This window comes from Sinocyclocheilus grahami, unplaced genomic scaffold (genome assembly GCF_001515645.1).
Source record: "Sinocyclocheilus grahami isolate Dianchi unplaced genomic scaffold, SAMN03320097.WGS_v1.1 scaffold592.1, whole genome shotgun sequence".
In the NCBI taxonomy this organism is placed as follows: Eukaryota; Metazoa; Chordata; class Actinopteri; order Cypriniformes; family Cyprinidae; genus Sinocyclocheilus; species Sinocyclocheilus grahami.
This window is the reverse complement of record NW_015505771.1, coordinates 591,049-605,525: the sequence shown is the minus strand read 5'-3', so window position 1 is coordinate 605,525 and position 14,477 is coordinate 591,049. Positions and strand designations below refer to the sequence as shown.

Below are 14,477 nucleotides of genomic sequence, written 5' to 3'. Positions count from 1 at the left end.
GCTTTTTGAATTACGGGAACACTGAAAATGTCCTCATAAATCACCTTCTCGTTGTAATACCTATGTCATACCCATGTTATTATACAAATTTGTGTCCTCATAAACCACATAAACATGCACACACACACACACACACAGTAAAAATTTCCAGTAAAAATTACAAACAATTTTTTCAGTGTACAGAGAGCACCATGTTATTATACAAATTTGTGTCCTCATAAACCACATAAACATGCACACACACACACACACACACACAGTAAAAATTTCCAGTAAAAATTACAAACAATTTTTTCAGTGTACAGAGAGCATCAAATTTACTGACACCTGGAAACAAACCAATGATATAAACTGCTAAAGATAAACAATCATGTGCTAATAAATATTGCCACAATGTAAAATAACAAGGATTTGTATTGCTGCCTCAGTCATCATTTAGTGCTGGCTGAGCAAAACTAGACATGATCTGACAACATGGAGGAAGAGTGATTAACAGCCCTGCGTAGGTATCCACATATGAACATTCCATCTGTGTGTGTGTGTTGGTAATTTCACTGTTTTCTCACAGAGAGATGAACAGATTGGAATGCATGGGAGAGAAATCTCAACTCCGCCTCTTGCTTATGTTGATATCACAACATCCTCATCCATATGCATGCATGGAAGCAAGATCACATGATCACCGAAGATCCACAGGGTTTCTGAGCATCATTTAAAAGTCTGTTAGTAGGCCAAAACATTATATAATTCTTAACAGGGTAAAAGTTTATGTACTTTCAAACAATCAGCTGTGTTGAAAAACTCTGAAAGCACTATTTGCTCTAAATGATGACTACAATGCCATTACCAACCTGCAAACTAATATCTGGTTCAAATATTCTTTCATCATTTAGCAGCTTGATCACGATTGATAAAAATGCAGCGTAAATAGAAAAACACTAAACAACAATTAAGAGATGGCTACAACCTCCACTCAGAGCCAAGTGTTTATGAAGAGTGCAGAAAGTAAAATACAACTGTGCTTTAGTAGTTTAACTTTTGCCACTTGTGTTTAGCATTTTGCAGCACAAATGCGTCCCAGTGTGATGAATGAAAATGTGTTTTAGGGCTGTCAAAATGGCTGGAAAACTAAATTAGAATTTTGTACTTAAATATGATCAATATTCGAATTTAATATGCATAATTTCAGTTAGGGTGAAGAAAAGCATTTGGCTTCTCTCCTGAGGCCACAAGAGGGCGCATCAAGCAAAACATAAGATAACATGACTATCTGTGAAAAAAATGCATAATGTTTAAAATAATATTTATAAACTAATTATAATTAAGTTGCTTAAACAACTATAAACAAAACAGCATCATGTATGTATGCATAGTTTAATACAAAGGGCCGAAAGCCAATTACACAAAGAGTATATTTTTCATTTAAAAACACGAGTTGCAGTGGGATGGGGGAAAAAACCCTGCCATTAAGTCTCAAGATATGCTTTTTCAAAGTTGAACTTGCATTTATTTTACATGGCTTTCTAAACATGCGGCTCTTTTGTGCGAGACGCGAGTGCAACGGTGATAGATGTCCCTCTAGAAAATGAGTGAAATATGCTTTCTGTGTGAACGGCTTGGTTTCAGTTTTGACGTAAACAAGATCTTCTCCACCTTAATGTTCTCTTTTTCCGCAATATTTTGAATGAACAACGCAGCAGCGCCGCATCTAATGGCTTCAACTGGATAGGCTAACAAAAACATTATAATGCAAGGACAGTTACATCGTCATCGCATCTCGTGCGCCACTGATAAGGCTGCCTCCTTAACGCACATTTAAGATTGTGGATTTTTATTTTAAATTCGAGGAATATTCGAAATTCGAAAAAAAATTTTGACAGCCCTAATGTACATTACTATGAGAAGAAACAAAATTATTTGTGTGTGACGTTTGGGAATGTCCTTTTACTGTTTTTCACTGTAAATTATACGGTAATTCATAGTTTTTAATTGCAAAAAAAAACATCCATGCATCAGTATTTCACCAAAGCAAAAAAAATAAATAATACAAAAAAAAAAATAATAATATATATATATACATATATATATATATATATATACACACACACACACACACACACATACACACACACAGGTTTGTTTTTATGGTTTATGGGGACTCTCCATAGGCATAATGGTTTTTATACTGTACAAACCATATTTTCTATTGCCCTATACCAACCCTACCCCTAAACCTACCCCTTACAGGAAACTTTCTGCATTTTTAGATTTTCAAAAAAACTCATTCTGAATTTATAAGCTTTTTGAATTACGGGAACACTGAAAATGTCCTCATAAATCACCTTCTCGTTGTAATACCTATGTCATACCCATGTTATTATACAAATTTGTGTCCTCATAAACCACATAAACATGCACACACACACACACACACAGTAAAAATTTCCAGTAAAAATTACAAACAATTTTTTCAGTGTACAGAGAGCATCAAATTTACTGACACCTGGAAACAAACCAATGATATAAACTGCTAAAGATAAACAATCATGTGCTAATAAATATTGCCACAATGTAAAATAACAAGGATTTGTATTGCTGCCTCAGTCATCATTTAGTGCTGGCTGAGCAAAACTAGACATGATCTGACAACATGGAGGAAGAGTGATTAACAGCCCTGCGTAGGTATCCACATATGAACATTCCATCTGTGTGTGTGTGTTGGTAATTTCACTGTTTTCTCACAGAGAGATGAACAGATTGGAATGCATGGGAGAGAAATCTCAACGCCGCCTCTTGCTTATGTTGATATCACAACATCCTCATCCATATGCATGCATGGAAGCAAGATCACATGATCACCGAAGATCCACAGGGTTTCTGAGCATCATTTAAAAGTCTGTTAGTAGGCCAAAACATTATATAATTCTTAACAGGGTAAAAGCTTATGTACTTTCAAACAATCAGCTGTGTTGAAAAACTCTGAAAGCACTATTTGCTCTAAATGATGACTACAATGCCATTACCAACCTGCAAACTAATATCTGGTTCAAATATTCTTTCATCATTTAGCAGCTTGATCACGATTGATAAAAATGCAGCGTAAATAGAAAAACACTAAACAACAATTAAGAGATGGCTACAACCTCCACTCAGAGCCAAGTGTTTATGAAGAGTGCAGAAAGTAAAATGCTTTCATTCTGAGAAGGGTACACAAGGGGCTCAACGAAAAGCCTCCTCTGGCACGGACCTGCGAACAGGGAGTCTGAACTCTTGACCGTTCTGCTCATATTTGTCCAGAGCAAACATGCTGACAAGACTACAGAAGTTGTGTTTATGAGTGGCTGTGGAAATACTTTCCATTATAGGGTGGACGAAAGTAAATAAACACCACATCAGAGGACTGATCACTGCCACTTTACAATCCACATGAAAAAAAAAATAGACAACAATATTGTTTGAACTAAACTAAAGGTTATCCAAATGCATGTTATAATAATACTATATATACACTCTAAAAAATGCTGGGTTAAATACAACCCAGTGCTAGGTAAAATAGGGACAAACCCAGCAATTGGTTTGTTTTGACCCAGCGCTTGGGTTACTACCCAGAAGGTTGGGTTAAACATTTAACCCAACCGCTGGGTCAAAACAGCTGGGTTTCTGGGTTTGTTCCTATTTTACCCAGCACTGGGTTGTATTTAACCCAGCATTTTTTAGAGTGTATATATATATATATATATATATATATATATATATAGTTATAATATATCAATATGGGATAAAAATATCAAGGAAAACAGAAAATTATACTTAATGGTCAAAACAAAACAAAACAAAAGGAAAAAGTACAATGTGGCCCCTGTAACTTTCTTTTATTAAATGAATATATTTCAAAAAAGTTATCGAATGGTATGAGCCATCAAATAATGTTCCATATATGTTAATCAGTTCAACCCCAGATGTTGGGAAGACTTGTGGGCCATTTGCCAGAGAATTACAGCAGAAATGCTTGGCGCTAGCGGCCCTATTAATCTGCTCTGAACAAGATGCATGGCCCAGCTGTGTAAGAGACGTCTGTACCGAGGTGCCACCATCTGATCTCACAGAGGACTCTGTCATTCCAGGAAATTACATAGAAGTGCTACGGTCTCATTTAGCATTCAAGCAGGGCTATAACTCACAGGCCTGTCTCATTTGCTCTTAATCTAAATGCACGTTCCTTTCTTCAGGTGTGGCTCGACTTGTCGCAGCAAGAGATGATGAGTCTTTGCAGGCCCTTCAGTTTGGTTAGACAAAGGCCTGGGACACAATGTTTTTTGACTTCTTTGGCAGTGATGCCCTTTTAAGGATTAAAAGCAAAAACAATCAAATAAAAAGCAAAACAACTTGTGCTGATTTTCAGCAGGGTCAGTATCTGGTAAGTAACGCACAGTGTCTTGCAGGTATTGTATAGTTGATTATGAATTACAATGATAAAATTGTAAAAAGTTAAAAGAAAGAAACAGATTTTGATACCCAAGTCTATTTAGCAGAACATGACTACAGTGAAATTACAGAATAGTTATAGAACATAACTTTGTGACTCAGGAAACTCAGGATTAAGGCCTGGGACACAATGTTTTTTGACTTCTTTGGCAGTGATGCCCTTTTAAGGATTAAAAGCAAAAACAATCAAATAAAAAGCAAAACAACTTGTGCTGATTTTCAGCAGGGTCAGTATCTGGTAAGTAACGCACAGTGTCTTGCAGGTATTGTATAGTTGATTATGAATTACAATGATAAAATTGTAAAAAGTTAAAAGAAAGAAACCGATTTTGATACCCAAGTCTATTTAGCAGAACATGACTACAGTGAAATTACAGAATAGTTATAGAACATAACTTTGTGACTCAGGAAACAGATTTTTACAAGTAATGTTCTGTCACATGCTTCATCTGCATATCCATTGATTTTCAGAATGAATTGAAGCAGAGAGAAATATTGTGCAGAAGTACACAGAATTGATTAATTTGAGAGATACAGACCACATCTTTTAACTATAAGGAGAATTCTAATATATATATATTCACACACGCACACGTACACACACAAATTACTCAAGAAAAGTTTGAGGTCATTACTTTTTACATTTTTTTTAAATAAATTAATACATATACTTGACAAGGGTGAATGAAATTGATCAAAAATGAGAGTTGTCACAAAAAAACTCTATTTCAAATAAATGCTGTTCTTTTGAACATTCTATTTAAAGAATTCTGAAAAAACATGTATAAAAAATATTAGTAAGCAAAATTATTTTCACCTGTAATATTAATAAGAAATGTTTCTTGAGCAGCAAATCAGTATATTAGAATGATTTCTGAAGGATCATGTGACACTGAAGAGTGGAGTAATGATGCTGAAAATTCAGCTTTGCATCACAGGAATAAATTACATTTAAAAATATTAAAATAGAAAACAGTTATTTTAAATTGTAATAATATTACAATATTACTGTTTTAATAAATTTTTGATCAAATAAACGCAGCCTTTGTAAGTACAAGATATTCACAAATGTGAAAAATAAAATAACTTTTTTGAAAGCAAACCTACAGTATGTGCCCATTGACAAGGGTGAATGAAATTGATCAAAAATGAGAGTTGTCACAAAAAAACTCTATTTCAAATAAATGCTGTTCTTTTGAACATTCTATTTAAAGAATTCTGAAAAAACATGTATAAAAAATATTAGTAAGCAAAATTATTTTCACCTGTAATATTAATAAGAAATGTTTCTTGAGCAGCAAATCAGCATATTAGAATGATTTCTGAAGGATCATGTGACACTGAAGAGTGGAGTAATGATGCTGAAAATTCAGCTTTGCATCACAGGAATAAATTACATTTAAAAATATTAAAATAGAAAACAGTTATTTTAAATTGTAATAATATTACAATATTACTGTTTTAATAAATTTTTGATCAAATAAACGCAGCCTTTGTAAGTACAAGATATTCACAAATGTGAAAAATAAAATAACTTTTTTGAAAGCAAACCTACAGTATGTGCCCATTCCTTGGGTTTTATAATACCCACGCTCCTCTCAGCCTATCAATCAAACAGCTATAATGCTGTGCAGGCCTTCCATCTAACATCACTCTCCTGAAACAAGACCACCACAGTGAAAGGAAATGGAAAACAGGCAAAAACAAACAGAACAGAAATAAAATGATAACTAAGCATTGTTTGTTGTTCTTTGAAGAACAATTACTTAATCAGAACAAGCTGTTGCAGTGTTTCCAATTAAAAATTATGTATACCCATAAGAGTATATAATGACAGATTATTTCATTTTTGGATGAACTCTTGTTTAAGAACAAATGTAATCTGTAAAACAGCACCACATACCAATGCAGTAGCCAACTGTAAAAATTACTTCTGGACAGGGATACTTCAGACTCGGACATGTACAGTAACACTGATGGTATACGCTGCTTTGGGGTCTGTGCCAAAGCGTCAATCACTGAGCAAGTCAGCTCTTTTTCTTCTATAAAACAGACAAAGAGCTAAACTCTCGACTACACCTGTCTCTCGAGCCTCTCAATATGTCAAGTCACAGAACTTCTTTGGTCTTTAATGGAGAAGTGCAGCTAAAGGCCTCACAGAGTGCAGATTGCTTACATCAGCCATCAGCCCACATTCGCCAACTCTGCGAAACCTTTCATTTGAACAGTGCAGTGTTTCTAAGTAATGGATCTGCCATCGCTTTGTGAAATAAAGAACACACCAGATCTTGAATTTTTTTTCCTACACACTTAAAATTTAGAAAAATATCGAGTGCACTCATAACTCTTTGAAAAGCAGGAAATAGGAGAAATTAAATGATTGGGCTGCAAAAACTAAGGTTGCAATTGTATGTTATGAGTGGTTGCCAAGGTTGTGCCAAATTCAGAATTTTAGAATGGGCTTCCATTTAATTAATGAGTGTGCATTTGAATTGAATTTGGGATGGCAGCAAGAGGAATTTACAGAATAGTAGCTCAATAAAAACTTAGCAAGATTTAAAGGAGACATATTATGCCCCTTTTTACAATATGTAATATAAGTCTCTGGTGTCCCCAGAATGTGTCTGTAAAGTTTCAGCTCAAAATACTCCACAGATCATTTATTATATCATTTTGAAAATGTCTATTTTGAGTGGAAGCAGAAACACGCTGTTTTTCGGGCCTGTCTCTTTAAATGCAAATGAGTTGCTGCTCCCCGCCCCCTTTTCCAGAATAGAGCTGCGCCATTACAGCTCGGACCTGCTAAAAAACAACTGTTTTGGTTCTGATTATCCTGTTTATCATGCTGAAATCATGCATTTTAAACCATATTAGTTTAAACATCCGATATACGCTTTTCTGAGTGCACACATCCGAAGCACACGGACAGAAAGCGGCTGTCACAGCATGTGAGTACTAAACTAAGTTCTCATTCACACAAGTTTACGTTAAAAACACACATGAGTTACAAAAACAGTCGGTTATGTCTGTAAAGGTAAATAGCTGGGAAATAAATTGCATGTTTATTTTAGATCTGTGTGGCAGCAGCAATATACATTTAATAAATCAATAAATCCACTGCTCTGTTGTCTCCTCTGAGGCTGGGACTCTAAATAGTGTTCTGTGCTCGTCTGTGCAGACAAAGACAGAACATTTAGCATGTTTTGCTCAAACTTTCACCATGGCATTAGAACTAGTACACTGTTGTCGCTTGCGAAAACACAATGACGGTGCCGTGGGTGGAAACTTACAGATTAAGGGCCGGTAATATTATAATGAGATCCCTTTGCCACGTCACCAAGGGAGCGAAATCAGACACGCTCGTTTTTTCAGAGGCTTGCAGAAAGAGACTTACCAAAACAAAGTTACTGGGTTAATCTTTTTCACGTTTCCTTGGTTGGTAGATGCACCTGGGACTTGATTATAGCACTTAAAACCTGGAAAAGTCAGATTTTCATGATATGTCACCTTTAACCACTAGATAATTTGCTTAATCAGTATTTTATCATTATTTCAGTAAAAATATATAAATAAAAAATCCTTAAATATATTTACATAACACTGTTTAAAAACGTATTTAAAAAAATGAGAATACCATGATGCTTTTGCTCAAAACTTTGTTAATAGGTAAGAAAAACTAACTTTATTCAGAATATATTCCCCTGGTTCATTATTTCATTATTCAGTTCATTATTCCAAAGTTAATTTAATAAATATTTATATGAACTTTCAATATCAAATAATTTAATTCTAATTCCTTTCTTTAATTCAGGAACTAAATTGGAAGTCTCTCAAATCAATTATGTAAGGTGCACAAATCTGGTGGTTGCCAGGGCACTGCTATGTAGTTACTAAGGTGTTCTGGGTGATTTTATTGGTTAGAAAAGTATCAGTACACCTCTCCTCAACAAGCTGCACAACCTGCGCTATCACGTGTGGACAAGTTATGCACCAAAGTTTAATACTCAGCAAACACTAAGGAATGGATCGTCTTGGAGAGAGTAGAAACTGAGAACAAAAATCTTTCATGGAAATATGTTTGAACCTGATGTAAAGAAGAGGTGGCGGTTTCATCAGTATTGTGTGAACTTTGAACTTGCTGTCTCCTCCCACACACACACACACACATGGTCTCTCTCGGCTCTAATCAGCGCAGGAACTGAGAAGAAAAAGCCCCTGGAGGTTATATATTCGAGAAGCTTCACTTCACCATGAGGAAGAAAAAAATACTTGTTTATGAACTCTGTTAAAGCTGCGAAGTACTGCAAAAATGGATAGATATTCTTACAGCAGCAGAACTTCATAGGCTGACAAAAAAACATTATTCCTACTTCAGGCTAACTCATAGTGAAGGTGAAGTGAATTAAACTTAGACTTTAAATTTACAACTTGTCTTTTTAATCTGCTAAAGTAAAAGTATAATACTTGTGTTTCTAATTATCAGCATTTTTAAAACATGGAAGTGGAAGGAAGGCCATGAAATGAACAAATGATTATGTCTCTTTAACGGTTGATAAACAAATACAGAGTTCTGGCATGAAACTCTAGATGGCACAGTCCGATAGGTCTAACTCAGTCTGACCTAATGACATCATTATCACATGGCACAGCTGATTGGATCTCTCCTGTATCGGTAGCCAATGAGCTCGCTGCTCAACATTCAAATATATGACTAGTGCTTATCGTAGCAGTTGCAGCTTGCTTCAGAAACCCCCCACCTTCCCCAGCTCCACCTGTATAGATCTGCTACAAGGTGATTCATGTATGCTATATGGGGGTTATTTCATGTATGTTATATTTGCAGCAGCAATATTTCTTACATGCTCACAGCACTATGTCCAATTCAATTAAATTCAAGTTTATTTGTATACCGCTTCTTGAAGTCAGTATCTTCAAAGTATGATTACTTTCAACAAGACTTTCAATATTCTCTCTTGTCTCAAAGCTTAAGGCCAGAACAGGTTTGTACTAGTAATAGGCCAATATATCAACTGATTAATCAGCCACTATTTGGCCATTTAACCACTAAATAATTTGCTTAATCAGTATTTTGTCTTGTTTTGTTTCCAGTAAAAAAATAAATAAAATATTCTAAAAAAAACTAATATATAAGACATATTCTCTGAAAAAACATAAGGACAATTTCAGATTTTTATTTATTTTTACTGGGAACCTACTTAAGAAGATATTTTTATAAAATGTCAACAAAGTCCACTCCCCTCAATAGTCGATGCACTTTCACTTGCTGTAAAAACAGAGTATCATAGCAAAAATCTTCAAGTACAGAGCAAAGAGAAGAAGAATGTCTAAAACCTGGGCACCGTTTCACTCAGACACCAAATGCGCACTTCATTCTGATTGGAAACTATAATCAGTCAAACACTTCTGTCAGTTCCTCAGTGCACTTTCATTTCCGTCGCTCTTGAGAGCAAATTCTATTATGAGATGGATATTAAGTCAATATGATCAGACAATGAAAAATGTCACAAATGCATAAGAGTACTATGGTACCCTCTGTAACCCCAGCAAAGTACTGTTTTTAACCAAGATAGACAGAGAAAGATGAAATCACCCTTGATAGTGGTGCGGCAGCGGCTCAATGACCAAACATGCTGTCTATGCCTGGATCGGCCCAGAAGTCTGTAGTAGTACCACTTCCTCCCCAGAACTCTCCTCACTGCCCCTGACATGCTCTCCGCGTCTCGCTTTCGCCTGTGTCACGGCCTACAGAATGATTGATTCAGAAACTGCTGGAAGTCTTCACTTCAAAAGCTCCTGATGAACTGAATCACTGCCAGAGAAGTAGACTGCTGCATCTGATTCTACAAGTCAAGACTGCTCTTGAATGATATGGTGGAGAGTTTCGAGAGAAGAGGGGGAAAAACAAGGGGGAAAGTAGAGAGCCAACTCCTCCTCACAAACAACTTCTGTGATTGGGAATGAAAACTACAGTGAGGTGTGTATTTGGGTTTAAATTACATTGCAGAGATATCTTGACCCACTCCAACATAAAAATAACTATATCAAATATACAGATATTAGATCACAGTGATAATTCACCCAAAACTGAAAACTGTCTACTTACCCTTTATGATGTTCCAACCCCAAATGTTGTACTTTGTAATTCTGTGATTTTAATCTTGTAGTTCTTTTCAATGGTAGTTCATACTGACCACATCTGACAAGCTCCTTGACTTAAAAATCTGTCAACATTTGTACAATTTATGTAAATAATACATTTAGGTTTGTTATACACAAAACTATTATTTGGCAATTTTATAGTAATGTTATGTTGTTGTTGTTGTTTTGGAGCTTGTCAGATATGGTCACTAAGTGGTGCACATTTTTTCCCATTATTGTTGTAAATTCAGAAGTAACTACTGTAGTATTTATCATAGCTTTACTTGGCTGACAACACTGAAGACTGAACAGGAGGTTTGTCCCTTCACTCACCCTCAGCTAAACATCCAATACGTTAATATTGTTTGCGGTGCTCTGACAAGGTATTTAACCCCATGACCCATGACACTAGCTGGTGATATAATGAGATTTATGAGCAGCACAAGAACATCTCACCTCCCTGATGAAATCCTCGATTCTGAGAACCAAATGTCAACAACCTATCAGACAGAGATGAAAACTATTTTTAAATAATTTGTGTAATTTAAGTCATTTGCAAATTTGTGAGATAGCATTTATTTGAAACAGAAATCTTTTGTAACATTATAAATGTCTTTACTGTCTCTTGTGATCAATTTAATGCATCATTGCTGTATAAAAGCATTAATTTCTTTAAAAAAAAAAAAAATCACTGTTCCGATAGTGTAGCCTACATTAAACAGTGTAAGAAGCTTTCAGAATGTGTCATTTTAATTACTTTTTGTGAAGTGGTGGCTGGCTAATATCAGGTTATCAAAGTAACTGTGAAAGTATGGTAATTTGCAGAAACTAAATACCATGGTCATTTTTCGTGAGGGAGACCATAACATACTCTATGCATGATTTAAGGAGATAATTCATCTAATATAAAAATTATGTCATTATTTACTCACCCAAACATTGTTCCAAACCTGCTTGAATTCTTACCTGAACACACAGACACACACAAAACACTGCTATCGTCTATACAACATAGACCTCGTACAGACTGTCAGCCCAAATCCGATTTTTGTGCAAATCCGATTGAAATCCGATCATATTTAGATAGTCTGAATGGCAACGAAATATGAAATCCGATTTTTGCAAATCCGTTTCTTTCACGCCACGTAAAAAAGTAAACACGTCAGACGTTGTTTGTAGAAAACATGCTGAAGCAAGGTTGTGGTTGTTGTGAATAGCAAGTCAAGTGGAAAATGACGTTTTGAGACCGGTGGAGATGGCAGCAGGGAATAAAGCCGCACATGCATCTTCCTACCTTGACGTAATATTATTATCCCTTATTATAATCCATCGTGACAGCAACATGTTGTCATGTTGTAAGACAAGATCTGTATTGCAAACTGTATTGCTCTTATTGTTGTTTTTAGCGTAGGCATACCAACACAACATCATTGCCATAGGAACCAATGCAGATATTGAGTAAAACGAAAGAGCACCATGGACACACAAATCGGAATTGAGCAGTTGCGATACACAGTGTGGACAGTCAATCATTTAGATTGGATTCCAATTTGGATATGAATAAAAATCGGATTTGGACTGACAGTCTGAACAAGGCTAAAAGCATATATTGACCAGGACCGGTCAAGCTCTATTAAGGGGAAAAAATTTGTCCAAACATCTAGGTTAGAACTATTGATAGCTTTGTGTGAAAAGACAGACATTTAATTCCTTCCACAATGATAATCCCAACCGCCACCATACCTCTCAAATGTCAATGATGTGCATAGTTGATGTCAATGGCATTGGTTTTATGGCCAAATATGTGGAGTTTGAATAGGTGTAATAGGTGAATTTGGAGCACTTGTACTGTAGTTTTACAATGATTTTTTCTTTCTTTCTGCAGCTTTATAGCCTAAATGAGTATCATAAACAAAGCAGAGAAACAACATGAGGGTGAGTAAAGACAGGATTTTCATTTTAAAAAATGTACTCAACTTTTCATTACTCCAAGAACAGACTGACAAGCCAAAAAGTTGTAGATCAGCATTACCCGCCGTCGTCAGTGCTTCTCCGAACTTTAACCATCGAAAGCAGGCATACTTAGAACTACAAAGTTAAAAGATTAGAGTGAATAATTGAATAGCAGAAGAGCTAAAGACTGTAACAGTCTTGATACAAAGCAAGAACTGGAGCTGATGGATGTGAGGGTTGATGTGCTGGCAGCTCGGTGACAGAATATTTCTCCAGTGAGGAGGGAGAGAGCAGGTCTGTGGCATGCTGGGTCTTTGTAGGAGGGTGAGTGAGTAACGGAAGGACCCGAAGGAGGCGGCAGGAGCCACTTGCATTCTCTCCTGACGCTCAGACACTCGACCCCGGTGTGAACTTTCTCATCGAGAGAGGAAGAGAGGATGAGATGGAGAGGCTGGCGTAAATCTGTCAGCTCGGCTTAACTGGAATAAATGTGGGTAATAAGATGTCTGATATTATTACCCATAGTGCAGTTGCTACATGCCATCTGAGCATCGGAGTCAAGCTAAAGGAGAGTATAGATAGGGAAGTGCAATTAAGTCGAGTGATTATGGAGATAGAATTGTTGCATAATTACAAATAAATAGATTATGATCCACAAATAAATGTAAAGAGATTAACAAAAATTAAACAGATTGACAAACAAATAGAATGATATCCACAAATAAATCTTAGAGTTTCACAAACAAGATTTGCAAATAAAAAATATATTCACAAATATCTTTTTATGTCACAATCACAACTTTGCCTGGCATGAATCGCGTCCTGTACATTTGTGAATGGCTTTGTGTGCATTTGTGGATTTTGAAACATTTCTAGTGTCAAGACGCTGACAATCCACAAATGCGTAGACTCCACCCACCATCTACTCAAGCCAATCAGACAACAGCCACACTTGGCTGACCAATCGTAGCACATTCTTGTTATAACCAATCACGTTTTGCTTTACATTCAGGGCGGTCTCGTAAAAATTAAAAATTAAAACTAAATTAATCTGCATTGGCTCAAACAGGAAATATAAAGGCCATAAAAATTGGTACAGTAAAAGTTTAAAATTGGATTTCGTTAGACCATTAGACTGTGTATCAAGCCAAGCTATAGTATTATATTTTACGTGTCTTTGAAAATGCCAGAGAAACCGTGCTTTAAATCACGAAAAGGCGATATGGACGCATCATGTTATTCAAGATGGAAAGAAAAGTGTCAATAACTGACTAATAAATAACTGGATTGAACCTCATGATAAACATGCGAGTTTGTATAATTGGTTAAATTGCTTTCACACAACAGCATTTCCCAATTTTTCAGTCAAGCTGTTTAAATTATGTATATGAGCGGCTATATGGATCTAACGATGTATAAATCATTATAAATAATATTTTCAAACATTTATAATTAAAAGTATCACAAAGTTGCCATTGTTTGGGGAGGAAAAAATATACGTGGGTCTTTTTTAAATGTGGTGCAGGTGTGTTGAATACAACGCATATAAATGTAAGACGAGATATTTATTAGTTAAAACATTTGATAACGCAAACAATATTTCATATGAATCAGAATTACTAGTTTTGATTGTAAAAATTACTTGAACAGCATCCAAAGTAAACGCATGGTTTTTATTTACATCATCCACTCATGATGGAGTGATGCTGAGGCTGCTACCCAGATGGTCATTTGGGCCCATATTTTATATTATATGCATTATTATGCCCTATATTTGTCACTTCAACTGTGCTTTAAAAGGCCAAGTAAGTCATATTGTGCCATGTCTTATGCCATGTCTACTCTGCTTGCTGTCACGCTACGATGCAACAGCTGTAACT

The 14,477-nt window shown here is 35.7% G+C and overlaps 1 protein-coding gene across 7 annotated transcripts in view; it reads right to left on the bottom strand.

The window, feature by feature from the left end:
* The window catches only part of LOC107557202 (disabled homolog 2-interacting protein-like), a 92,483-nt gene that overhangs the window by 57,656 nt on the left and 20,350 nt on the right, over positions 1-14,477 (bottom strand). The window contains exons 1-2 of one of the 7 annotated variants that reach the window (XM_016240537.1): positions 11,611-11,897; positions 11,101-11,144 (exon numbers count right to left, since the gene is read on the bottom strand). The exons of 4 other annotated variants lie outside the window; for them this stretch is intronic. Coding sequence is in view for 1 of the 3 variants with exons in the window: in XM_016240534.1 (XP_016096020.1) it covers positions 10,097-10,214 (118 nt within the window). In the remaining 2 variants the exon portion in view is untranslated. Of the gene's footprint in view, positions 1-10,096; positions 10,411-11,100; positions 11,145-11,610; positions 11,898-14,477 lie in introns of those variants that run through there. 2 more of the 7 variants (XM_016240536.1, XM_016240534.1) reach the window with 2 other exon arrangements.